Here is a 27,715-nt window from a genome sequence, read left to right on the forward strand (position 1 = left end):
AGCGGCAGAAAATAACGTGTGATGACCGTAAATCCCATCCCTGTCCCCCTTGTGCCGCTGGGGGGGCTTGGTGGAGAAATCCGGGAGTGAAGTTGTGCCCGGGAAGAAGGGAGGGGTGGAGGGAAGGTGTTCCGAGATTTCGTTTTATTTCTCATTTACCTTACTCTGGCTGATTTGTAATAAATTGAGCTAATTTTCCCCAAACTGAGTCTGTTTTGCCCTTGATGGTAATTGGTGAATGATCTCTCCTGTCCTTATCTCGACCCACAAGCTTTTTGTTATATTTTTTCTCTCCCCTGTCCAGCTGAGGATGGGGGAGTGATAGAACGGCTTTGGTGGGTACTTGGCGTTCAGCCAGGGTTAACCCATCACAGATGTATATGGTTACCATGGGTTACATGGTTTACTGAGGTAGTTCCATGCCAGTTCCTGTTGTGAGAAACCCTGTCACCTGCTGTTATGCCTCCCAAGTTCAGTTTGCTTCTGCCATGAATAAAATGTTTAACAACTGATCGTTTGGTGTCATTTCACCTTAATTTAGCCCGAGGGAATTCTGACTTCACCACGACCCCTTCCTGGTCTGTCCAGCCTGGGTTGTGACATCAGCAGTACCCAGAGTATCTTAAAATGTGTTCAGTTATTGCTAAATAATTCTGAAAAGGAAGTAACGAACATAATAAAAATGCATGAAAAGCTTTACAAGTCAAGAAAGTTTTCCAGACATTTATTTCTGGAATTGTACACCAGGTATTAAAGTACAACAAATACAAAATAATGCTAAAAAAAAAGTCAGTGTTTATGTACAAATATTAAAACCAATGCAACAATAGCGACTCCCTCTTGAACATCTGATATTGAAAACATGTTCCGATTGTAACTACATTTGTTGTTATGCACAGGGTACTTTGAATAACTGGAATCTGTTTTATTAAGACTACTCTAACCATACCTACTGTATTTTACATTTGATAGTATTTTCCTTCTTCCAATGAAAAATAATAGGAATAAAAAAATAGTAACCTTGTCATTATTTTATAAATTACTGTATTTAGTTTCCCCATCTGTAGACAATGTGCTTGTAGTGCTGGGCAAATACTGTCCCTGGTGGTCAGTTTATCCATTAGTTTACATTCAAAGTTGAAACAGTCACCTAAAGACTTTGGTTAAATTAAGTAGTATCGCTATGTTCTACTTGATCTGAAGTTTTCATACATTTTTGACCCTCAGCTTTAAAAATTAAAAACAAGAAACAATTGCACAATTCACTGACCTAATAGTACACAATTTAGTATCCTTTAAGTAAATTCAGCAGTTTGACCATGACAAGAGGAAAACTAAACATTTAAAAACCTAGCGTGAGAAGATGACATATGAGTAACCAAAGTAAAAGTATTGCTATAATCACAGCACCAAGTTACACTTCTAAATGAATCAACTATCCTCTTCAGATTCCCTGTACATAAAAAGGATACATTTACCAACACTGCAATTGCCCATTATGGATTTTTGGTTTGTTTGTATGAAGAAAAAGTATGGCAGAGGACAAAGAATTCATCACAGTTTGTTATAAGAATTGTGCTTCACCATCAAAGAACCAAGGCAATATAATTTCTTCATATGGTTGCAATTCAGTTATCTTCATGCTGACTTTCAAAATCCAATTCTTTTAATAAACAGTAACAAGTTCTCCATTTTAAATGTTTAAACCGAGAGAAAAATAATTAAGTCCAGCTTCTAAAAGAAAAATTCAATAAATAATAGCTATTTTACATGGATAAAGTCATAGTGGTACAAGTTTATGAATGTCACATCAAGCATGCACAAAAATGTTACTATACACAGTAGTAGTCAGAAAATATTGAAATAGATATCTAAAAAGGTATGAAGAATTTACATATTTACAAAATCTTGCAAATTATTGCCTCATTTTAACAAGGAATTAAAAGTAAATGATTCCAGCTAGCTAGCCAACAGGCTAAGATAAGCATTTAAAAAAATCTATTAGACTAGCTGGAATTCATTTTTCTCTCATCATTTTCTGAATTTTGGTCAAGTCTTTATTTAATAAAGTGTCCATTCAACTTGCTGACAACCCAAACCTTAGACAAGTCTCTGTCTACATTAAGAGCCCAGCAATGCATAGATAAATTGAATATATTACTGCATCAGCTAATGAGAATGGGCATGTTCATTTAAGTGCAACTGGTATAAGCATTCAGTCATCTTCGCATAATGATTTTTATACAGACCAGCCACTCACTGTAAACCCATAAACTTGAATGTATAACAATGAAGGATTATGGCCAGTATTTTACAAAATTACATAAAATGTGTTGATTCATAAACAAAAGAAACAAGGTACACAGTTCAGCACAAAACACAGCAACAAGAAGCTGACAACTTGACTAAAAATGTCAGAGTACAAGAGTACAACACAGGGCCAAGGCTACCCATTATTTACTGTGTACTTACTAGAATTACATATTTCAGATGTATAAGTTAAGAACTGATTACAAAATTATCTTTACTTTTGTCCACTGTGCTAAACTAATTTGTTTTAATATGGTAAATGTGCTATTGTGTAAATGCTTCAAAGCAATCTTCATTACAATGCTGTAAAGAAAACTCCATACACTGCATCCAAAAGTCAGGATGTCAATGCAGTTCACAGTATGTGTAATAAATAACCTCTTCCCTTTCTAATATTAAAGTCACTACTTTCTAATTACTCAGCATAACCTTGAAGCAACTATTACAAATATCAACAACGCAAGCTTAATCACTTCAATAATGAAAACAAGTTAGTGGCAATTAAATTTGTAATACGAACAGTGCAAAGAAAAAGTATGGAGGGAAAGGGGTAATCCTACCAAAGTAATGTTTTCCCACAAGAATTAGAACAAACATTTGCAAGACAAACTTTGTGGATGGCTAAATTGCACTCAATGTTCAAAATAAAAGTTAAATAGTTGCTTTTATGGGAAACATTTTTACTTGTCCTTTCCTGTTTGACCAAGGTAGTGAAGTGCCATTTTTGAGCCAATGACTTGCCAAAACAAATAAATGCAATCCACACTGAAGAAAAACTTTCAAATACATCAAGGTTCTACTACTTCTATATAAACTAGATAGTCCCTCAAAACTGTAACACTTTGAACTGCAGTGCTCCAAACAATTTAAAAGATGTCTTCCAAAATGTAGACTGTTTGTTTAGTGGTAAATCCTAAGCTGTGCAGACTGTAGCTTTATGCAACATCAGCTGCCTTAGGAAAGTTAAGTTGCACAGGTGCATTAATCTTCAAAGTTGTGGACAAACCCATCTGAATACAATAGCCTAAAATGCATCTGTTTAAGCCAGTAAGTTTAAAGTACACAGATACCTCTGACAGCATAATTACTTCTGTGTAAGATAGCCATGGCCTATAATTTTGCAACAGCATCCAAGTGTAGGTCTTCATACTTTCTTTACTCATGTTAAGTCCCTTATGCTAGCTTCCACCAAGATGAACTTGCTGTTTTTTAAACTGAAGTGCTCTAGTTTAGTATCACATGAGAGAAGGTTCTATTTTAAAAACATCCTTGTATGTTTGTGCAGTTTAAGTTAAAGAAACCCATCCCTGCCTTTATAAGAAAAAATTTTTAAAAAATTGCTACACTAAGCAGGGATCAGGATCAGTACCTGTAAACATTGTTATTACACTGCATCCATTACAGCAAAAGTAACTTAGACTAAAAAGCCACTCCAATCAGTTCAGAACTTCTGTGCTGGTTTTGAAATGGTGGCCTCTGTCTACAGGCTTTGAAAAAAAAATAAAAATGAAGCAGAGCTTAAAGCTGCACCACAGAATTCTCTTAGTCCCAAACTCTGTCAAACATTTCCACATTTATGGATTGAAAAAAGAAATTACTCTTGATAAATCAAGATATAGTTCTATACATAAAAAGACATCACTGATGTCAAAGTTCAAACTTCCAGTGAAAGACTAAGCAAACCTGATAGTTCCTATCAAGTTTACTACTACTGCATAAAGTACCCACTGTATGTTTAGTTTTCCACAGTCATTCTGAGTGAAGGGCAGTATGTTGGTGAAGAGCATGAGTGCTGATAAAACCATTTGTCTCATTTGCAGATAGACTGCTGAGGTCAGCCACTGAAACAGCCATTTTGGCACTGGTAATATGGTGTGTGTGGTTCTCAAAGCCCACACCAAGGTTATTTACAGAGACATCATTCATGAAAGATTCTGGGACAGCAATTCCCATTTTCAATCTCTTTGCAGGTCTTTCTGTCTCCTCACTGCACATGTTCATTGGGTTTAGCTCTGAATGATAAAAGCCAGTCTCAAATAAATTAAAACAATCACTTTCACCATTGCTAGGCAAGTTAAGCAATTCTTCTGTTCCAACAGGCACATGATTAACTGGCGCTCGGGGTAAGATGTCCATAGGAGGAAAGGCATCATCCAGGCAGTTCACATCTGAAGTGTGGCAGACTGTAGCTACACTGTTTGTCAATGCTGGAAAAAAAAGATGAATACAAAATATAAACAACTATTTTGTTTATACAGTTACAACAAAAAGGGGTTTGGGGTTTTTTTTCGGTTGGTTCCCCCCCCCTCCTTGATTTACCTGTCAACTCATTGGCAGTGATAGAGTTCAGAATGCTTAGCTGTTGATCAGGAATGGTTTCTGTTCGAGTATTAGATGTTAAGGCTGAAGAATGTACTGCTCCACCAAGGGCTTCTGCTTCATCTACCAAACGATCCATGTAGTCCCTTAAAGAATATAGCATTCATAATGGGTTATTTAACAGGAAAACAAGGCCTAAAAACAACGATGGATTTAATTTCAGTTGCCATAGCCACTGCAGCATTACACTGCAATGACAGGAAGAAAAAAATAATCTTCTACATTTATGATTTGCAACAGAAAACATATTCCAAGAATGTTTTACTTACGTAACTCCTGGATGATGGTTATATCTCTTCTTTCCAAATCTTGTTTGCTGAGCAAAGTAATCATAACGTTCTGACTTTTTCCACATGTAATAGAAAGCCACACACTCAGCAACTGTTCTGGTTCTTACCTAAAAGGCGGCAAGAAGAATTGACAAGGTTAATGCAAAGAATTATGTTTTGTCATCTCCCCAGTCCCCATATTCCTGCAATATTGTTAGTTTTACTGTTCTAGTATCTGGAACAAACCAATTCAATCAGGAGACTTCAAGAGAGATCTACAGTTTTGTCCTGGTTTCGGCTGCAATAGAGTTAATTGTCTTCCTAGTAGCTGGTATAGTGTTATGTTTTGGATTCAGTAAGAGAAGAATGTTGACAACACACTGATGTTTTCAGTTGTTGCTAAGTAATGTTGTCCTGGTTTCAGCTGGGATAGAGTTAATTGTCTTTCTAGTAGCTGGTATAGTGCTATGTTTTTGAGTTAGTGTCACAGTTTAACCCCAGCCAGCAACTAAGCACCACACAGCCACTCACTCACTTCTCCCCACCCAGTGGGATGGGGGAGAGAATCAGGGGGGGGAAGTAAAACTCATGTGTTGAGATAAGAACAGCTTAATAGAAAAGAAGAAACTGATAATGATAACACTAATAAAATGACAAGAGTAATACTAAAAGGACTGGAATATACAACTGATGCACAATGCAATTGCTCACCACCCGCTGACCGACACCCAGTTAGTCCCCGAGCGGCGATCCCCCCCAGTTTATATACTAGATGTGATGTCACATGGTATGGAATACCCTGTTGGCCACTTTGGGTCAGCTGTCCTGGCTGTGTCCCCTCCCAACTTCTTGTGCCCCTCCAGCCTTCTTGCTGGCTGAGCATCATAAGCTGAGAAATCCTTGACTTTAGACTAAACATTACTTAGCAACAACTGAAAACATCAGTGTGTTATCAACATTCTTCTCATACCTAACAAGTCAAAAACATAGCACTGTACCAGCTACTAGGAAGACAATTAACTCTATCCCAGCTGAAACCAGGACAGTTAGGTATGAGAAGAATGTTGATAAGATACTGATGTTTTCAGTTGTTGCTAAGTAGTGTTTAGACTAAGTCAAGGATTTCTCAGCTTCTCATGCCCAGCCAGCAAGAAGGCTGGAGGGGCACAAGAAGTTGGGAGGGGACACAGCCAGGACAGCTGACCCAAAGTGGCCAACGGGGTATTCCATACCATGTGACATCATGCCTAGTATGTAAACTGGGGGGAGTTGGCCTGGAGGGGATCGCTGCTTGGGAACTAACTGGGCATTGGTCAGCGAGTGATGAGCAATTGCATTGTGCATCAGTTGTATATTCCAGTCCTTTTAGTATTACTGTTGTCATTTTATTAGTGTTATCATTATCAGTTTCTTCTTTTCTATTAAGCTGTTCTTATCTCAACACATGAGTTTTACTTCCCCCCTGATTCTCTCCCCCATCCCACTGGGTGGGGGGGAGTGAGTGAGTGGCTGTGTGGTGCTTAGTTGCTGGCTGGGGTCAAACCACAACAAGTTTCAAATTTCTTTACTGAGAGAGTGGTCAAACACTGGAACAGGCTTCCTAGAGAGGTGGTAGATGCCCCATGCCTGTCAGTGTTTAAGAGGCATTTGGACAATGCCCCTAACAACATGCTTTCACTTTTGGTCAGCCCTGAATTGGTCAGGCAGTTGGATTAGATGATCGTTGTAGGTTCCTTCCAACTGAACCATTCTGTTCTAAATAAGTATCGCATCTGTTCTATTGTATGCATTATTGTTGTTTGGTGGTTTGTTTGGTGGTTTTTTTTAAACTACATTGAAACTGTATCTACATCTGAAGCATTTCAGTTCATAACCTGTATAACAATTTTTTAAACTATAAGACAGACTCACTCTTAAGATGGAAAAAGCTGAGCAAATCAATGACCTAAGAGAAGTGAAGCAGAAAAGACTTTGGATACTGTAGACAAATTCTGGTCCTTAGTGACAGATAGATCAACTCACATGTTTTGTTGCATGTTGGAAAAAATATTTTTAAGTTATTTCTTTATATCTCTGGTGAATTAGTTTATTGGTGAGGTCCATTTAAAATTTGAACCACCCAAATATTTATTATAGGACAGGTTAAGCCAAGTGTTGAGCAGGACTATCTGACTGTTGTTGAACAGCAACCACAACCCTATAAAGTTTACCTGAAATACAACAAAACCACCAGTCTCCTAAAGAAAAAACTTGTCATGGTTTAACCCCAGCCAGCAACTAAGCACCACACAAGCTGCTTGCTCACTCCCCCCCAGTGGGATGGGGGGGGGGGGGTAAAGACAGCTTACTATTAAAAAAAAAATTAAATTGTTTATTTAAAAAAAAAAAAAAGAGAGAGAGAAGAAAACAAAACCCAAGAAAAACAAGTGATACAAAAGAAAACAATTGCTCACCACCAACTGATCGATGCCCAGCCAGTCCCCAAGCAACAGCAGCCCCTGCCAACCTTCACTCCCCCCCAGTTTCATTGTTGAGCACGACATCACATGGTCTGGAATATCCCTTTGGTCAGTTGGGGTCAGCTGTCCCAGCTGTGTCCCCTCCCAACTTCTTGTGCACCTCCAACCTACTCACTGGCGGGACAGTGTGAAGAGCAGAAAAGGTCTTGATGCTATGGAAGCACTGTTCAGCAGTAACTAAGACATCCCTGTATTATCAACACTATTTTCAGCACAAATCCAAAACATAGCCCCATACTAGCTACTATGAAGAAATTTAACTCTATCCCATCCAAAACCAGTACAAAACCTCAAGGTGATATCAAAACATACAGGAAATGTACAGAAAGTTTGGAAACATCCATATTGTCAACTGTACCAAATGATACATATATTTGATTAAAAAAAAATAATATCCAATTCCTATTCTTCAAGAACAGAGGAGTCAATCAGAAGCAATCCAGATCAAGATTAGAACTCCTTTGTTGGCCAGAAAGCAGAGTACTAATGGATGACTACACTTTCCGAAAACACAAAGAGCTAAGCCTGTTTCTGTAGAATTACACCTCCCTGGTGACAAAAATAAAGATGCGTCTTCCCCTCCCACAGCCATGGTATGGAAATACTATACTTCTAGGAGAGGCAGACATTTAAACTAAACTACAATATAAATGCATAAATGGAAGTAATGTCAGCATGAGTCGCTTTCAGAGATAATATCTCGACTCATCTTGCAACGCCTAGCTTTTCCAATGACATCGGAGGTAAAATTAGCACAGAAATGCCAAACTGGTTTTAATATGTTGGTTCTTATTTCACTCTTCTGCATGGCTTCTGAAAAATGCATTGCTTTTACAAATTTTCAGCATCGTATCATCTACCAATTCTTCCATTTAACTGCAAAATACTAACCTTGTTTTTCTGTATGAGATGAAAGTCTTTTCCATAAATCAGAAGTGCATGTTCAAAGCTTCTGCATTCTTCTTCTGTCCATGCTGTCATCTCTTCTAGACAATTGCAAAAGTAGCATGATAAACTTATTTTCCCTCACTAACCTTTTACAGAGAATAATATTTGTGTTGCTAATGCATGAATATCCAAACGCACTCTAAAAAAAACCCAATAGTTCAGTTTAGACCCATGTTCTTTCCTCTACTGTACAGATATCTAATATTCTTGTTTATAAAGACTCATAAAAGAGTCTGATTTCTGAAATCTTTTATCCTGGAGGGCAAAGAACATTCAAAAGACTTGATTTATTATTTCTTAAGAAGTTTGTCATCAAAAATCATAGCACAATGGTTACTCTAAGAGACAGGCACTAACAGTATTATCATCCTTTACGATTTTTAACAAGGGTATAAATCCCATCTGACTTGGGGCGGGGGGGGGGGAGTACTAGTCCTTTGGACAGAATTTGGGGCTCTGACCCACAAATGGGCAGAGGTATTTTTCAATCCCAAAACAAGAATCTAAATCCTAGAGGGGTGTGGGGCTTAGGATACAGCCCTGCAACTGATACTTCTTTATTGTTTAGCTCTACACAGTCTCTTCTTGTACAAGAGCTTTCTGAAGCACTGCTCTGATATTCCTTATTGTTCCCTTCAGCTTTACCTTAAATACTTAGCTTTCACAGCACCTAACTTGTAAACACTCAAATTCCCTTTGGATCCAGTTCTGAGTAGGGAATATCTGCCAGAATACCAACTTATACCAGGGCTCATAGTCCATTTCTGCTTTATGCAACGCATATGTTAAAATACAGGACAAAGAACCGTCTTTGCTAAATGATAAACTCTGATTTTTATTTAAGGGAGTAATAAAGTTAGGGACAAACAAGATGGAAACTCATTTTCCACTGTAAACTTGAGCAAATCTCTCCATGCTCTACCAAAGACCTATAGAACTATACGGTAGAACCAGTTTAGGGTTGACATAGCACAATGTTAGCACAGCGATGAAGAGTAGGGCTCACTTACATAGCCGGCTATGTTCTGATTCTGCTATAAATGTCATCAGATTATAATTGATCATGATCTCAAAAAGGTACTGTAATGTGGATGAGAACTGCCTTATGGGAGCAAAATCACAACTCCTCCCCATCCTTCTCCTCAGTCTGTACCGTTCTTAAAACGGCAATGGAGGAAAGAAGGGAAGGTGTAAAAGCTGATCCTGCAACCTTTATACAAGTTGCAAACTTCTCTAGCAGAAATTTCCATCCGGCCAACAGTCAGATTATACCTAATCTGTGCTAAAGACATAATGGAAAGGGATGTGCTCGTCAATCTGAATCTTACTCAAGATTTTTCTACACAATTTTTTTAAATGCTTTTTTTTCCTCCAAACACACATTTCTTAAAAAGCAGGTACCCTCTCTTACCCTGAGATGCCTTTCCATTTGAGCAGTATCTCTCAATTGCTTCTTTAACATTATGGCTACTTTTGAGAAGTTCATATAGCGCCTATAAAATAGAAGTAGTCTTTAGAAAGAGTCAAAGGTTGCAAATATCCAATCTAAACTTCTGAAACTAACCTTTCAGTGAGCATATCTAATGTAAAAAAGAGGATTTATCTTTATACAGGATGAAAATTTTAAAACAACAACCAAAAGCAAAACCATCCAAAAGTTGAGAAAAGGTTTAATTAAGCAAATGTAAAACGTTACACGCAATTATTACAAAAGCTGGATTTGTCAACAGCATGGCAATCAGAAACATCGCAGATCACAACACTGCCAACATTCAAATACTCGTAATTTTAAGCACGTGCTTAAAATTACAAATAAGATCCTGACCCCAATAACATCTAATTAAAAAAAAAATTGAATATTGCTGCCTTTATAATACAAGGCAGAGAAAAAGAACACATATTAACTACAAAGCAATGTGTCACAAACGGGAAAAAATATAAAACATACTTGTTCATTGTCCCGGGTATGTAGTCCTTCAGGAATTCTGCCAATCATGTTTTCATTTCCTGTTCTTAAGGAGGTTTCAAAAAGGTATTCTTTAACTTTACTTTCTGAGATCACATCAGGTTTCCAAAGTAAATGGTCTTCATTTTCATAGGCTGTTAAAACAGAAATCCATTAATGCCAGGTGTGACATTTTTAAGGCTACAACATAAAAAGCTATTTCACAAAGACAAAGAACAGGAATACAGAAGTAATCAAATCAAGCTCCATCACGCCACTTTTAAATTGCAGCTCACTTTTTCCCCAAAAAGTCTCAGTTAAGAGACAGACTCTGCAGTGTGGTGTAGCGAAGAGATTCAGGTTCCATGAGGATGAGATAAAGGACTGAACTCGAGACAGAGTCTTCACAGAGGAGCAGCTTGTTGACAGCTAGATGATTCAAGTCAAGTTATGCATATGTATTCATCATCTTCATATAAACAAACTAGCAAAACCACTTAGTTTTATTCAGCGATTTTTCAACAAATAAGCTATAGTTTACAGTGAAAGAGTGCAGGATATTACTTTAATATTTCAAATATTACATATAAAAAAAAAAAAGGGCGGTGGCTAACTGATCATTTTCAACTAAAATTTGCCAGAACTTAACAGAATGGAAATCTAGGTCTCAATGTGGTAATTTCTTTTTCCATTCACTAACAACCGAATGCTGTTAACAACTTGTATGTTCCATATTTTACAAGCAATCAGGATGTATAGTCCTCCTTCATAGTATACTGAAATCATGTACGTGCCTCTTAAGTAGCTTATTTGAAAGACAATATATTGGAAATATTCAAGGGTTGGCCTGAACCTTTGTCTGTGCACACATTTAAATTCTAAATTAAACTATAAAACCTTTACTCTGATCAATAGGTGTGATTAACATTACACATAATGCTTCATGTACTCTCTTGGCAATACAAAATTAGAGTTATTAAATGCAAACACACATAAGCATAATGGCAGTTACAGTAGAAGAGATGAAGAAGATTCTCAAATCTCTCATAAAACTTCAGGAAAGAATATTAAGTTAAGGTGAGGAACAAAATTACATCTCCTTTGAAAGTTCTGTTATGGCTTAAGAACATGGAAAACTTTCAAACAGACATGTTACAAGTGTAAGGTTTACAGAAGAGCTGAACTGCCTTCTAGCACAATTCCAGTAGCTGGGACTACATAGCAGAAATAGAAGCCCCTGTTTACCATCACAAGCTCTTCAGGGAGTACAGAAGAGGTTTTCACAGAATCCTCCAACCATACAGCCAGGTCCAACCTCTCTGAGCACTGGTGATGCTCAGCTTCAACCTCCATTATCAACCAAGACAACCCAGCACTTCTTGCTAGAGTCCATGCCTGATATTCTCAAGAGGAACTCCTCAGGCTCTCCCATCTGGGAGCTACCTCTGCTCTTGGCCATGCCAGTGGACAATACCCTTACTGGCTCTCTCTAGCACCAGCTCATTCCAGAGAAAATTGTCAGATTAACGCCTTGCTGATCATTCTCTGGTTATTGGCCCTTCTCTAGTTCTCAGCCAAGGAGAAGTCAAGATATGTAAATAGTAAAAGGACTATCCAGATAAATCTGGTTCTTACTCCTCCATTTCTTACAACTGGTAAGCATCATGCTTGAATCTTAGAAAATAGGAAACTTCCCTAGGTCTCTTAAGCAACACAAGAGATGTTCACTTGCTAATGCTTCCAGCTCCATCCATACTATACATTCTTCTTCTCTATTGCAAAGGATCACTCTTCAAAAAGCAGTTGGTAATGGTGAAAAGACTTGATACACTTCACTAGAATGATATTCCCATGAAACATTACAGTTCAAACACAAGTAACTTACAGACAAAAAAACAGAATGCCCTTCATTTATTAACATATCCCCCAAACTGTTCCTTAATTTCACAGCTGTTCCACCCATGAGCAAATTTCTTCCAATATTTGCTTTTTGAATTCCACAGCTATATGTGCTATACTTTTCTCATAGTGAAGGTTTCTAAAGATACCAAATAAAACTCTATTAAACAAGTTATTTTTTTCTACTCTAGCACAATTGCAGTTTTTAACCTAAATTTACACAGAAATAACATCATACTCAAAACATCATATTTTTTAAAAGACAAGGTGTATCAGGACCTACATCTTCTACTCATGCTATGGAAATTTAAAATAGTTTATTGCTTTGTTTTTCATAGCCATTTTGTAACCCACACTGTTGTGCTTGCCAAAAAAAGCAGCAAAGAAAAATACTGTTTTTAAGATCTTCAATGTAAACTAAGTTACATGCTCATAGCCCAGTTACGATACTCTGATGAAAATATTTCCTTCTTGACCCACAGTTTGTTGCCTCCTAATATTACTAGATACTTCAGAATGAACACTGTAATCCACCCTCCTATGTCTTATTGAGAATCTCCCCTCAAAGTTGTAGAATCACACTTCTGAGATATAATTATGTGGTTGTGTTAATTCAGTTGACTAGGGTTTTTTTTGTTTGGGTTTGGTTTGTTGGTTGGGGTTTTTTTTTGGGGGGGGTTGGTTTGTTGGTTTTGGGGGTTTTTTTATGGTCTCTGAGACTTTAACTAAGCCACTGAATTTATATTATAAATTTAAATAACATTTTCCCATCAACTGCTATGTATAAACATAAGATAAAAAGTAAAACAGTCAGAAGAACTTACCCTTTTCATTATCACTGTATCTGCCATGGTAAGGTGGAATTTCAGCCTGATACTGTGAACCAACCATTATTTCCTGAAGATGTAACAAAAAAAAAAAAAAAAAAATCACAAGAGAAAGGTATTAGCTTAATATTTTGTGCATGGAAGCATTACAAATTCCATTAACATGGCATTTTGCAGAGAATTCCAGAATTAAGGTAATATTTTAGATATGTACTATAAGTCTTAATGCATTTTTCTTAATAGTAAAGATTTCTTAACTTTTTTTTAAAAAGATATAGTTATTACCTTTCTCAAATCTTCAGATGAATTACCATTGTCTGCCTCTACGTCTTCACCATCTGATTCCTTATCTCCATCACACGTAGTGTTTGCTTCAGACACAAAGAAGTTTGGTTTTAGCTAGGAAGAATTTTCAGTTCAAACACAGAACTACAAGATATCCTTTACTTTTGAAAGGAGCCCCTGCTTTTATTCTGGGAGACACTCATCATGAGTCTTCTGATCTACATTTCTATCAAACTAGCATGAAGTCAGAAAGCACCGGTACTTGTATATTGCAGAACTAAAACATTGTCTCAGTTGCAGTGATGATAAATCTACTGTATTTTTAACAATTAAAAGGAAATTAGATCATTTTTCTTCATAAATTTTCTTCAATAAAGGCTTATACCTTATAGAAAAGGTACGAGAAAAACAAAACTTCAAGGGCTATGACTTAGCCCCACGTTAATCACAAAGAAAGTAAAGTTGAAGGCAAGTCTTTATTACCTACTAAAGCCTTTCATCAGAAGTTTTAATGGGCATTCAAAACATTCCTTTAAACAAGGCTGACTCAGCATGGAATGAAGATATAGTAGATATATACAAAATAGAATAAGCAAAAGACTGCTTATTCCTCTTTAATATTTTTTTTTTCTTAGGAAGAAATACAGCGGAGCACTCCAAGTAATTCAAATACAGTACTCCACAGAATAACTCATATTTTAGAATCTGGAACGTTGTGGTACTGGGTTCTGAAGTAATTCTATTTTTTATTTTATCCCCAGCAGAATGGAATCTACAGTTCTGGTAAGATTAAAGCTATTTTGTATTCTCAATTTTCAGTAACAACATGCTCATAAATAGGGTTGCAACTTTAGCTTCATCACAACTAAATAGAATCATCAACATCAGAGACAATATCCAAGACTGTATGGACTGAGGCTCCTCTTCTGTAGTCATTACTACAATCACCAGTCTATCTCTTTTTGCTGTTAGAAGTAGCAGGCAAGAAGCTAACATGAATGCATGAAACAACAATATGCCTGGATAATAATATGCAATTATTTTTTCCAATTAATCCAAATTTAATAAAATAACCTGTGTGTTAGATGTTTATCTTAAAATTGAATGTTATCTTAGAGAAATGGACAGGGATCAGAAAAAAAAAATAAAAATTTGAAACTATCAACAGCACAGAAAAATGACATTTCCTCCCTGAAATGGTGGATATTAGATTTTAAAATGCCTAACCAAAAGTTCTAATAAAGAAAGAGTAACATTCTGATAGAAAACCATAATAGCTGAAAGCAAAGATGACTGTTTCTTAATCCTGAGTAACACGAGTGGCTAATAATTTTTTCCGTAAACCTGCCACACTTTCAGTGTCATATTCATTAACAGTTCACAAGCAATGTTTAAGTGCCAGCAAGGTTGGGGTTTGCTTAACTAAAAAAGGGCATTATAATTTTTAAGGTTTTTGTATCTCTCAATACAAATGTCTTGCATTACACAATCAGCAGCATGCAAAGGGCTACAACTGCTGATGACTGAGACAGCACATCTCCGTTATCATCCCCCTTCTCTAGAGAGGGATGAAATCCCCCAGAAACAGCTCAAGATACTTGCCAAATTAAAACTGCGATAAAAATCCTCTACATTGCCTATTGCAGTTCATTTGTTCACTGGTATACTAGAGTTGGAGCAATGAGGAATATCTTGTCCAGGTTGGATAACTGAACCACTGGTTCTCAGATTTTTCCCATACTAGCTCCATGGGTAGTGAAATTTTGGTGGCCATGGGTTCATAGGCCCCATCCCATATAAAACCACTTTGGCTCATGAAATCCTATGGAAAATTGTTGAATGTGTGAAGGGAAATAATTACAAAGAAACCACGTCCCAGTTCACATCCACATGCTGAATGGAGGACTCACCGGCTTAAAAGCCGCAGCAAAAATTTTAGTAGAGAAACGCTAATTTAAAAGAATGGGTTACATATTCATGTCATTCACTAACATATTGAAAATCACGAAGAGTGTTCCTCAACACATTAACTATTAATTATGAAAAGTTACTGTATTTGTAGAAAAATTAATTGTACTTGTGCTTTGCGCACAGTACTAATATAGGTCTTTTAGGTAATCAATAATACCAACCAAAGACAACATTCATGTACAACATCCTGCAAAGCACTGCTTCTCAATTCCTGGTAAAGTCAGCACTACTCTGCAATTTTGATATTTTAAACTATGAAGCTATATGTAATGCTAAGACTTTTTGAGTACTATTATAAAATTAGGTTTCCTACATCTTAATGGCCGAGGAAAGAAGTCAGTAGCCTCATGTGAAGTAACTGATGGTGTCAAGTCATCAGCAGAGGACTGTGTTTCTTCATCATCACCTGACAAGAGGTCTTTAGCTATTTCCTCCTGTAACATTAAAATAAAAAAAATAAAACCTCAGACTGACTATTAAGTATAGACTGGTGAGCATTTAGATTCAGAAAATTGTAAGTCCCATTAAAATGAATTATTTTACCATAAGTAATTTTAGCAGACCATCCTCTCAATTAACAAGCTAGTTCACTCCCAAATCTCAGAACAAATACAACCATTCATTTCAGAGTTGAACATGGGTTCATTTCCCCCTTGTCTTCTATTAAAATAAATGTACAAGTAGTAACCTCTGCAAGTATCAAATCTCAGATGTTCCTCCAACTGCTTCCAATGAAAAACGCCAGTGGAAATCTTTAGAATTCTGTCATTCTTTGCATCACAGATATACTAAAGCTTTAACAGGCTGTTACCCCTTAAACTCGGGGAGGGGGGACACACGGGGGACGGGACACAACATACGACAACACACAGACACAGACATGACGGGACCAACAAAAAAAAAAAAAAAACAGCCAAGCACTTTTGTAAACTTTTGCTGAGAAGAGTTACAGATAATAGACAACCCATTATCTTCCCAAATCACACAAAAAACCTGATGTTTCTGTAGGTTAAAAAAAGAAAAAAGGAAGAAAGAAAGAAAAAGCACACTTCCTCCACCAGCAGACATGTTTGAACCCCTCTGTATAGAGATTAGGAAGGGAAAGAACTGTATTAGACAACAAGCTGACTACATTTCTGTAGCCTCAACACAATCATGACTCCTAATGAGAATCAGATGTGCAGAGCCATTCCTATACCCTTTCTGTGGAGTTTATAATTTCATCATACTTATAGAAAGTAAAAAAAAAAAACACACCCAAAAACACACACAAAAACCCACACATACTTACTACCTACAGATTTTATAATACAAACTACTAGCTGCATATGCCTTACAGCCAAAAATCAGATTACAGTCTCAGAATTTAAAGTTAATCTGCAAATCACAAAACCTGAAGTTTCATGTTTTTATATTCAACAATGCAATACATATAGCCATTGCACATGAAACAATCTCTTCCCCCCCCCCCCCCCAAGTTGAGACCTTTCCAAATTATATGCAGTTGAAAGGAACATTCCAAAGCATTCAGGAGTGCATTTTCAAGTTATCCACAAAGGTTTAATACATGACATGTATGTTGGAAGCCGGAATTATTATTTCTGGACATTACATACATTAAAATAAAATACAGATCTTTTCAGAAAAATCCCACTTCTATTAAAAAAAAAAAAAAGGAAATCTATTTAAAGTTCTCTGGATGTGTTTTAGAAGAACTGTTAACTTATTCATTTCTCAACTATAGTAATATAGTGCCACTAAAGTTGCTATGCATGTGTAAGTGTGATAATTATAATTAGATTCAGATCTTCAATATCCTTGAAAAAGAATGAATTCAGAGGAGAACCACAGAATCATTTAGGTTAGAAAATACCTAAGGTCAAGTCCAACTGTAAACCTAACACTGCCAAGACCACCACTAGTATAGTAACTCTTAATTGTATACTGAAATTGATAAAGATGTGTCTTTTGTAACATCAAAAGATAGTGAAATATTATTTAAGGTCACCTGGATTTCTGCTTTCAAACTATAATACAGGGGAAAATACTTCTGACTTACTTTATCTAGAGTCATATCTGGAAGTTCATCTGCAAGTTCACTTGGAGAGCTATCCACACTGGAACTGGCCATAACTGGAATTGCGGGTTCATAGCCATAGAATGCCAGTAAATCTTCCAACGGCATGTTTCCTTCCTAATACAAGAAGATTTACAAACATTTCAGCATATTGCCAAATACTTGTAAACAGTTCAGGCCTAAAAGGATAAGACATATCTTGAAAAACAAAAGTAAAAAACAAACAAAAAAATTAATTGAAAGCAGGAATCTTGATTAACAATCTAAAATATTTCCAGGCACAGGACTGAAATAATTCATAACCATGTCTCCTGGCATATAATGAAGTCCCATCAAGCTATCGAAGAAAACCATTTACTGGATGAAACTAAAGAGTAATTATTAAAAATTTGCTCCTTATCCGATTCACACTGTAGAACATGATTTGCCTATATTTCTTCAAGACAAAAGATACACTAGAAACACTAACAATCCCCCTACAAGAAAGAAATGCAGAAAAATTTGAAGACTTCAGTCCTAGATAGTTACAGCTGCAAGCGTGCAAAACACCACAAAAGTAAACCAATATAGCAACTTTTTATCCCTCCTTTCCATCTTCCGCACAATATATTTTATAATGACTGTTGAGAAGGTGTCATGGTTTAACCCCAGCTGGCAACTAAGCACCACACAGCTGCTCGCTTACTCCCCCCCAGTGGGATGGGTGAGAGAATCAGAAGGGTAAAGGTGAGAAACAAACTTGTGGGTTGAGATAAAGACAGTGTAATAATTAAAAAGAAATAATTTTTTAAAATTGTAAAGAAAAAAGGAGAAAAAAAACAAAACAAAGAGAACAACCCAAGAAAAACAAGCGATGCAGAAGAAAACAATTGCTCACCACCAACTGACTGATGCCCAGCCAGTCCCCAAGCAACAGCAGTTCCCGCCAACCTTCACTCCCCCCAGTTTCATTGTTGAGCACAACATCACATGGTCTGGAATATCCCTTTGGTCAGTTGGGGTCAGCTGTCCCAGCTGTGTCCCCTCCCAACTTTTTGTGCACCTCCAACCTACTCACTGGTGGGGCAGTGTGAGGAGCAGAAAAGGCCACTATTATCAACACTGTTTCCAGCACAAACCCAAAACAGCCCCATACAAGCTACTATGAAGAAATTTAACTCTGTCCCAGCCAAAACCAGTACATTCCCCACCCCTTATTCCATACCATTTACGTCATGTTCAGTTCCCACCCTACTGCAATACATCCTCGTTAACCACCCCTTTCCCCCATAAGATGTTTGCGAAATGTCCGTAAATATCCATAAAATGTTCATTGAGTTCATTTGGTCTATGACTTTGGGCTCCATCTGTTATGGTATTCGCTCAGGACAGGAGAGGTGGTGTGTTGCATGAAGTTACTGGGCACCAAAGCCAGCTCAAGTCAGGTCACTGCTACACTTGCACTGCTTCTTGAGATTCGTCCTTCATTGGTTCAGGTGGTTTCTGCTGTAGTCCTTCCTATAACATGCAACTCAAATCATGGGTTACAACAATTTAAAGGTATTTCCATTACATTCTCCACCCCTGGTCCCTTTGGACTAGGCCATAAGGTTTAACATTGCAATGAATTCCTCCTCTTGCCTCTAGCTTGGCTAGTAGCGAGAGGTTCCTGCTATAATACCTTTGATATACAGCAGCCACAGCAGTGGTGACATACAGCATCATGTAACACTGCCATCATACAACTGAAATCATGGATTATTTTCACCCAGGATTAAATCACCGTGAGGTACACATTGGAGTCCCCCATCCTTCTGCATTACCCACCAAGCGCACCCAGGTCCTTGAGCAAAAACAATCCCACAAATAGGTTTGCCCTTTCCTGAGGAAGGAATAACCCAGACTGTTTTTCCCAGCCAGTTCCTTGTATGTACTATGGGGATCTTCTCTCCTTCCACAGTACACAGGGGTTTTGATTGGGCAGGGCCAGGTCAACTGGCAGATCCTCTAGTGTTAACTAGCCAAGCGGCTTCTGCTAAATGTCTATTGGAATGCTTGAATGCCATGCTCCTTGGCCCAGGCATTTATGAGGTTGTTTTGGAAATGAGTCCCATTGTCTGATTCAATTCTTTCAGGGGTGCCGTGTTGCCATAAAACTTGCTTTCCAAGGCCCAAGACAGTATTCTGGGCAGTGGCACAGGTCACAGGGTATGTTTCTAACCATCCAGTAGTCACTTTCACCAATGTAAGCACACGGTACTTGCCATGGCAGGTTCATGGTAGTGTGATATCCTCCCATCACTCCAGAAATACCATCAGATTAGAAAGGGGCAAAATCCTTCTGTATTAGAGTACGCTGTGCACCAGCATCCACCACAGCTTTATATTCCCATGGGGCTGATGTGCCAGGCCAAACCCACACAGTCCAGTAAACCCAGTTGTCCCTTTCCTCTGCCTGGCTGAAGGCAGGGCCCCTCTATTCCTGGTTGGAGTCTTCATTACTTGATTTTTGTAACTGCAAACAAGAAGTCCCTTCATCAGGGTCAAAAATATGATCAGCCCTTCTATGCTGCCCAACAGACACTGGAGCAGTTATTTTCCTGGATGGATGCTTTTTGGCTGTTGGGGGTTTTTTTCTTGCAGTTCCTGTACCCGAACTTCTAATCTCCAGGTAGGTTCACCATCCCACTTCTTCACATCCTCCCCCTGGTCACACAGGAGGAACCACAGGGTTGCATGTGGTGTGCACCACCAGTACCCTCTCCCTTGAACAGAAAAAGGCTGACTCTTAATAGCTGAGACCTTGGTTGGTGTGGGTGAGGAAGTCCTATCCTTCTTGGATTGCTGGGACAATTTCGGGGTCAGTTTCTCCACAGCCAAGATGCAGGCCCATAGGGAAGAAGCAAGATTATCTTCATATTCTTGGAGTTGTCTGGCCAATCCATCCATAGTTAGTGTCTCCATGTATGTCCAGGTCATTACTGCCTGGGTGTTAGGATATGATGTCGGTGCACTTCGTACAAACTTTCACCACATGGAACACATACACTGGATTTCATCTGGGTCTCTGGATACCTGGTTGTCATCCAGGTTGTTATAGATCACCTCCACCGTCAATAGACCACCAACGGTGGTTTATTTGCTTCAGGAATTTGCAAGTTCTTCCTTGAAGGGATACCTGTCCTTCACACTCGACAGGAGTTGCTGTCAGACCGAGGACTCCTGCCCCTTTTCCAATCCCTTTGTCAATGGCCTTATCCCTAGCAAGGGATCCCAGCTGCCAGGCTTCCTTACCCTCTAATTCCTGATTATTGGCCCCAATATCCCAGCATTGGAGTAACCAGATGAGAATTAGCTTGCCTGGTTGATGGCTGAAATCTTTTCACATATCTCACAGCTTACTTAGGGATAGGGATCGGGTGGTTTCTGTCTCATTTAAGATTTCAGTCTTTTCCTCCTCCTGTTCTTGTGATTGCTCTGCTGCAGAACAGGCTGCCTCTTCTGATTCTCTCTCCTGCTCCCTCTCAGGAGAAGCTTCTTCATCCCTTACTAAACAAGTTGACTTCCTCTTCCATTGTTTCTTTTTAGTTATAGGGGTGACTGATATAGTTGAAGGCTGGGTCTCTGGTTTAGCCATAGTGTTGGTATGTTTTCAGATCCAGAGACCCTCTCTTCTCCTTGAGGGTGCTGAATAGTATTGAGCAGTGTTCGGTAGGTACGGGCCAGGCCCCAGCACAGTGCGGTATGTTGTGCCTCTTTAGAATAGCCAGGGCATCTTCCCCCCCCAAACATTCTATCACTTCATCAGGATTCCACACTTGTTCGGGAGTGAAGTTCCAGACCATCAAAGGCAAGAAGCTTTCTAGATAACTGCCCATATTCTCCTACATGCCTTGCCACCCATAACCACACTACCGCACCGCAGGGCCTGGGTCATATTCCTAAATAGCTTGTTAACCTTAGAAAAGGCCAAAACGATATTCCTAAGAAATACCAATAGAAGTATTTTGACTACCCAAGGATGTTCAAGATACTGAAGAGCTATAGTAACGAGGGAGAAAACATCATGGAAGAAGGTGCTGAAGGTGCCATTCTGTATTTCCTCCACAAAAATCCTCTCAGAGGAAGGAGTATAATTGTTAATTGTCTCCATGAGATGGTACCCGAAGTACAGTAATGGCTTCAGTACAGAGCCCAAACACCAGATTAAACTCAAGGTCAGTGTTTTAGTAACAAATCTCCCAGGCAAAACATCACTAAGCACTAGAGAGCACAGCAAACTGCAAAAGCCAAAACCAGTCTTTAACATGTACAGCAAAAAAAGAAGCATGGCACAGATCAGATAAACTAATATCAAGAACAGATAAATCAATATTGTAACCAGCAACTGTTAACAGATATAAATTCCTTCTAATATGCTCTGGTCAAATCTGTTATTATCTCAAACTCTTCATGCCCCACATTGGGTGCCAAAAAGGACTGTTGTTGCTTAACCCTGGCCAGCAACTAAATGCCTCATAGCTGCTCACTCACTCACTCCCCCACTCCTCCCCCAGTGGGATGGGGGGGAGAATTGGAAGGGTAAAAGTGAAAAAGAAACTTGTGGGTTGTGATAAAAACAGTTTAATAATTAAAAATAAATAAAAATTTTAAAAAATTGTAAGGGAAATGGGGGGGGGAGGGGGGGGAAAAAAAAAAAAAAAAAAAAGAGAGAGGGGAAGTAAAACCCAAGACAGACAAGCAATGCAAATGAAAACAATTGCTCACCACCAACCAGCTGATGCCCAGCCAGTCCCCAAGCAGCAGGGCACTGTGAGAAGCAGAAAAGGCCTTGATGCTGTGGAAGCACTGTTCAGCAGTAACTAAAACATCAGTGTGTTATCAACATTTTCAGCACAAATCCAAAACATAGCCCCCATACAAGCTACTATGAAGAAATTTAACTCTATCCCAGCCAAAACCAGTACAGAAGGTAACAGGAGACAGCCAGCTATGATACAGAAGCAAAAATCAAGAGAAAGGCTTGGTTTATAACTTGTTTTTTTTCCAACAGCTTTTGATCAAGTGATTTTACTAAATATCATCATACTTGCATGCTAACACAATTAATAAAACAAACCATGAAGATTTTTTTTTAGTTACCTGATTCAAGTCAAAGAATTAAAAATATTTTTCAATATTTATACCTTTAAAAGTTTTATTACCTTTAAAAATTTCTTGTTGAACTCATACACTGATTAAATTACTTGTTTTCTTTAGTCAGCTAAGGTCTTAGTCCTGCAAAGACTTTTCACAATGGGTAAATGTAAACTCATGTCCAAGTCTTTCCAGGATCAGGACATAAAGTAATGAAGTGTTTAAGATGAGCAGTTCTCAGTTCTTTTTCCTTCTATTATAGAAGCAATGTCCTGGTTTCAGCTGGGATAGAGTTAATGTCTTCCTAGTAGCTGGTACAGTGCTATGTTTTGAGTTCAGCATGCAAAGAATGTTGATAACACACTGACATTTTCAGTTGTTGCTAAGTAATGTTTAGACTAAGTCAAGGATTTTTCAGCTTCTCATGCCCAGCCAGCAAGAAGGCTGGAGGGGCACAAGAAGTTGGCACAGGACACAGCCAGGGCAGCTGACCCAAACTGGCCAACAGGGTATTCCATACCATGTGATGTCACATCTAGTATATAAACTCGGGGGAGTGGGGCTGGGGGAATCACCGCTCGGGGACTAACTGGGCATTGATTGGCAGGTGGTGAGCAATTGCATTGTGCATCAGTTGTATATTCCAATCCCTTTATTGTTACTGTTGTCATTTTATTAGTGTTATCATTATTAGTTTCTTCTTTTCTGTTCCATTAAACCATTCTTATCTCAACCCACAAGTTTTACTTCTTTTCCCAATTTTCTCCCCCATCCCACTGGGTGGGGGGGAGTGAGTAAGCGGCTGCGTGGTGCTTAGTTGCTGGCTGGGGTTAAACCATGACAAGCAATAAGATCATTTTGTGGAGTAACAACTCCATTTTAACCACCAGACTTGGCAAGCTGCTTCGGTATTATAATTGCAAGTTCATAATCAGCAAAAATGTAATTGTAAAGGTAGCAGGACAAAAAAAACCATCAGGATTATAAACACTGTCAACTCTATATTTAGAAAATTTGTTTTTACATGGACTACAAAAACACAGCCTCATATTTAATGCTAAAAATTACACTTTCCTGGAACTCTGATGACCAAACTCTGCAGTTATGCCGAGTGGTATAAGTGGGTCACTGAATGGTAATGCAAGCAGCATCAGTTTGTGGATGTTCAGCATTCAGCAGGCGTTTAAAATGGGTGATGCACTGCCACAAATGAACAAGAGGTGTAAAGAGGAAAAACATGTAATTAAAGAGTGTAAAAAGGAATAGGAAAAGCCAAGGAGCACGCTGGTCATTTTGTATACCCACCAAATGCCAAACTGATGAAACTGAGACACAGAACTACAATTTATGTAGCAAACAAATGCGATCCATCATGTCTAAAACAGGACTGCATTTCCAGATTGGAAAAACAGAATCTGACCAACAGAATGAAATCCAGCTAGCTGTCACTTAATAGCATGCAAAATGTACAATTTCAACTTATTTTCAACTTATAAACCTTAGAAGTGATAAGTGATAGTAGATGATAGGACTCTAAAACCTGCTTCAGTAATTTATCTTCCAAAGTGAAAGGATTATTAAATGTAAAAGAATCTGAACTTAACATAACACTAATATCTTTGAGAAGCTAAGTTCAGCCTTTTTGTGAGGATGCACTGCTATATCCTCACTAAACCTGATTTTCTTTTCTTTTCTTAAACAAACTGCAAAGGCATTTTGCAGGAAACTGCATTATACAATACAAACTAAAGAACAGGTTGAGTGTTCTTTTCGCTAAAAAAGGTACAACATATATGGACATTTAGGAGAGAGCAAGTCACTCTTACCTTTTCTAAATCTTCAATTTCAGACCTGAAATTTTTGTTTTCTTCCATCAATTCCTCCTCTTCTTCAAGAGTTCGCTCATCATCATAATCATGTACCAGCATTTCAGCAGAAGGGTCAAAGTCATGATCCTCAGATGATAGAGAGCCAACTATAAAAAAAAAAAAAAACAAAACAAACAAACAAAAAAAAAAACCACCAACCTAATTTGAGTCATTTTTTTTCTATACCAACATATGAAATTACATCACAGAAAAAAATAAGGTTGCACGAATTTTTACATACAGTGTCAGAACTCTCAATGGAATAACTGGAACAAATTCCTAACTACCTGACAAATTCAGCTATTTTAGCTGGCCTTCCCTTTTTGTACTTGTAAGTAATAGGTGCAGTTTTCTCTCTTGCAGTATAGAATACTTGGAAGAAGTATCTAAACTACTGAAACAAAGTTTCAGAAAGTACAATCCCAAAGTAATATTTTACTGAATAAAAGATTGTTCAAAACATCCTTGAAATCATCATTAAGGTATAAAGTCCATGTCACAAGATTTCAGATGCTGCAAGACACTGATTTATAGAGTCTGATTCTATTTATATGGTAACTAGCATAGTTTTTCACTGGTAAACAGCTAACTTGGGTTGCAAATCAGCTTCCTACTAACAGCAAAATAAGCAGCGAGACTCGCTTCAGATTAGTTTAGCCTCACAGATGAGATATTTTATTAAAACTAATTTAATTCTTAGCACTTGATCTAAAAAGGAAGAACAAACATAGCAGTTTCAAGAAATATAGAGGAAAATATACCAAAAAATAACAAAACGTTTCTAATGGATCACATTAATTAACAAGTCATTGCGACAGCTCTGTGGTTCAACAGACACTTTTTCATTACTTAAGAGGATGCTCATAAGTCATCAAAAAAGTACTGTGATTATTTTAAGTGCATTTTGTCAACTGTTAGAAAGGTTATCATTAGATTCAACAAGTTTTAAAGATGCAAATATTCTGCACCACAAAGTCAGTGTTCTACAATGAAAATTACTGAAATACAGAATTGGTTTGTTCTTTAATGTTCATTTTCTTAAGGCTTTCAGGATGGAGAAAAGAAACAGATTAGGATATTTCTCTTTCACTTCTGGTTTCCCCTTCTAGTTCTTACATACTAGTGCTCTGTTGCAATTCTTGGCTTACAAGCAGCAAAGAAAAGGTTTATTAAGAATTATTTCCACATAAGAACTTCTTTAGAAGTTTTGAAGGAAATAGCTACAAATTTTCAATGCTTTTCTTCAAAAAAATAAAGCAGTATCTCTCTGCACTGCTTCTAGCCTTCAAGGAGACAGTTGTATATACTAACACTTCTGAGTCTTAAAGCATCTAATTAATTTTTCAGCAATTATGCTAAGTGTTCATTCCTTATATGCAGGTAATTAAAGTAAACTTTGTCCATTTAGCTCACTTAAGACAATACTGTGAAAGTTCATAACACCATACCATAGGGAAACATTCAGGCCAAAAATGCTTTTTATTCACATGCTATTCATATTATGGTCTCATAGAACTCTCAGTATAGCTGATAATACTACTCCAATTATGAATTTTTCTGCTGTTGGCCATCACATCCTGATCCTATGGCTTTTAAAGAACTGTCAACTGCCTTAATGTAATATATATTTATATATACGTATGCTCAAGATTACTGTTTCTAATCACTGTTCTAATTCATTTTATGTTTGAGTAACTCAAGCGGAAGTTCTATTCCACTCAGATTTTAGATAAAAGTCCTACTTCTTTAGTAGCTCTGAACACTCAATATCTCATTTAAAATATTTAAAACCATATTCAAATAACACAAGCTCAATAAATTTAATGAGTAGTTAAAAAAAAGATTAAAACCAGCCAATGCTGAAAGCAATTACACAGAAGCAAATGCATTCCCCAAATACTTCTTCATGAGTAACCCTACTGATATTAAATATGCTTGCTTGTGTAAAGTATTCCAAAGAACCTTAACAGCAGTTAAAGCCTTAACAATTACACATCATTATGATTTTAAACATTTTCTGATATTATCAAGAAGTCAAAAATTTACACAAGCCTGCAGTTATCAGCAGCAAGAGAAGCGGTCTCTCTCCAAGCTACATGGCTTTACTGAGATGCTGACTTAAAAGTACTACAAAACTTTGTCTTCATTTTGGGTTCTGAGCAGCCAATTACTAACTGCAACCAGAGTTAAGGGAAGAACTCCATAGCGCACATCCCCTTCTCTTAAAAATCAGGTAGGCAGTTAGTTACATGAATGTGAAGCGTTAGGAAAGCTACGAGGCAACAGGGGGTAACTTTGGGAAGGAGCAGGAAAGAGAGAGTGGCGTGTGGGCAGCAGGCTAGGTGCCAGGGCAGGAGGTGGGCGAAGACGAACCTGGGCTCGAACTCCCAAAGGAAGCCTGCAGGGAGAGGAGAGAGCGAGGTGAGACACGAGCTCCCTCCAGCCCAGCAGCAGGTAGGAAGTCTCCATTTCACGCCCCTTCCCCTCCACCCCTGGAGCTTCCCCCTTCCCCTGCCGGCCTCGTCCCCGGCCCCCGCTCTGCTCGCCCCTCCATCCCGTTCACCCTCTACCCATCCCTCCTTCCCTCACTCGCTCCCCGCCTGCCGCTCTCCTTTCCTCCTCCCCTGGCAGAAGCCCCCCAGGAGCCGCCCCCGGTCCGGCGCTCCCACTCCCTCCGGCCCCGGCGAGACATGACAGGAGCAGGCAGAGAGAGAACCGAACCAGCCACCTCTTCCCCGCTCCCAGCCCAGGGCTCGCTCCTCCTCCCTCCCGCCGGGCGTTTCTCCGTCGCCCGCGCTGCGGCGGCGCCGCCGCCGGCGGCCCGTCCCGCACCCCCCGGGGCCCGATACGGCGGCCGTGCCCCACTCCGCGCCCGGCCACGGCTTGTCGGCCGCCCGCGGGCAGCGAACCCGGCACCCGCGCTGCGCAGCACCCGCCGTGCGGCCTAGTCGCGCAGGCTCCCACTGCCCCGGTGCTGCCGGCCACCCCGCGCCGCCGAGCTGAGCCGCCCCGGAAGCGCCTTACGGGGATGCCGAGAGCGGGCGCGGGGGGCCTGCCAGCGGCGGAGCCCCGCGGGGAGCCCAGCTGAACCCCGACGCCCCAGCCCGCTTTCCCCGCTCACCTCCGCCATATTGGGACGATCGGGCTGAGCAACAGCGTTACGCCGAGTGCCCGGATGGGGCCGCTAAGCCAATAGCAGCCGCCGTGGTCCAGCCGGAGCCGGCTAGGGAGGGAGGGAGCGGAGGGACCGGCGGGATCGAGCTGGGGCGGCGGCGGCGGCGGCGGAGGAGGCGGAGGCGGAGG

The 27,715-nt window shown here is 39.0% G+C and overlaps 1 protein-coding gene across 2 annotated transcripts; it reads right to left on the minus strand.

The window, feature by feature from the left end:
* Positions 1-780: 780 nt before the first annotated feature.
* Positions 781-27,715, minus strand: LOC138683281 (mesoderm induction early response protein 3-like). 2 transcript variants are annotated; one of them, XM_069774880.1, is made up of 13 exons: positions 27,534-27,715; positions 26,786-26,810; positions 24,371-24,519; positions 17,412-17,546; positions 15,666-15,786; positions 13,382-13,467; positions 13,094-13,166; positions 10,374-10,525; positions 9,837-9,918; positions 8,369-8,460; positions 4,959-5,086; positions 4,630-4,775; positions 781-4,517 (listed from the first exon to the last, which is right to left on the minus strand). In XM_069774880.1, the coding sequence occupies exons 1-13, from the start codon at positions 27,540-27,542 to the stop codon at positions 4,060-4,062; spliced, it is 1,656 nt and encodes a 551-aa protein (XP_069630981.1). In that variant the 5' UTR covers positions 27,543-27,715; the 3' UTR covers positions 781-4,059. The 2 variants fall into 2 exon arrangements, with proteins under 2 accessions (XP_069630981.1, XP_069630980.1); XM_069774879.1 differs by having other exon boundaries at positions 8,369-8,463; positions 27,534-27,714.

The sequence above is a fragment of the Haliaeetus albicilla genome, chromosome W (assembly GCF_947461875.1).
Source record: "Haliaeetus albicilla chromosome W, bHalAlb1.1, whole genome shotgun sequence".
NCBI classification, from domain to species: domain Eukaryota; kingdom Metazoa; phylum Chordata; class Aves; order Accipitriformes; family Accipitridae; genus Haliaeetus; species Haliaeetus albicilla.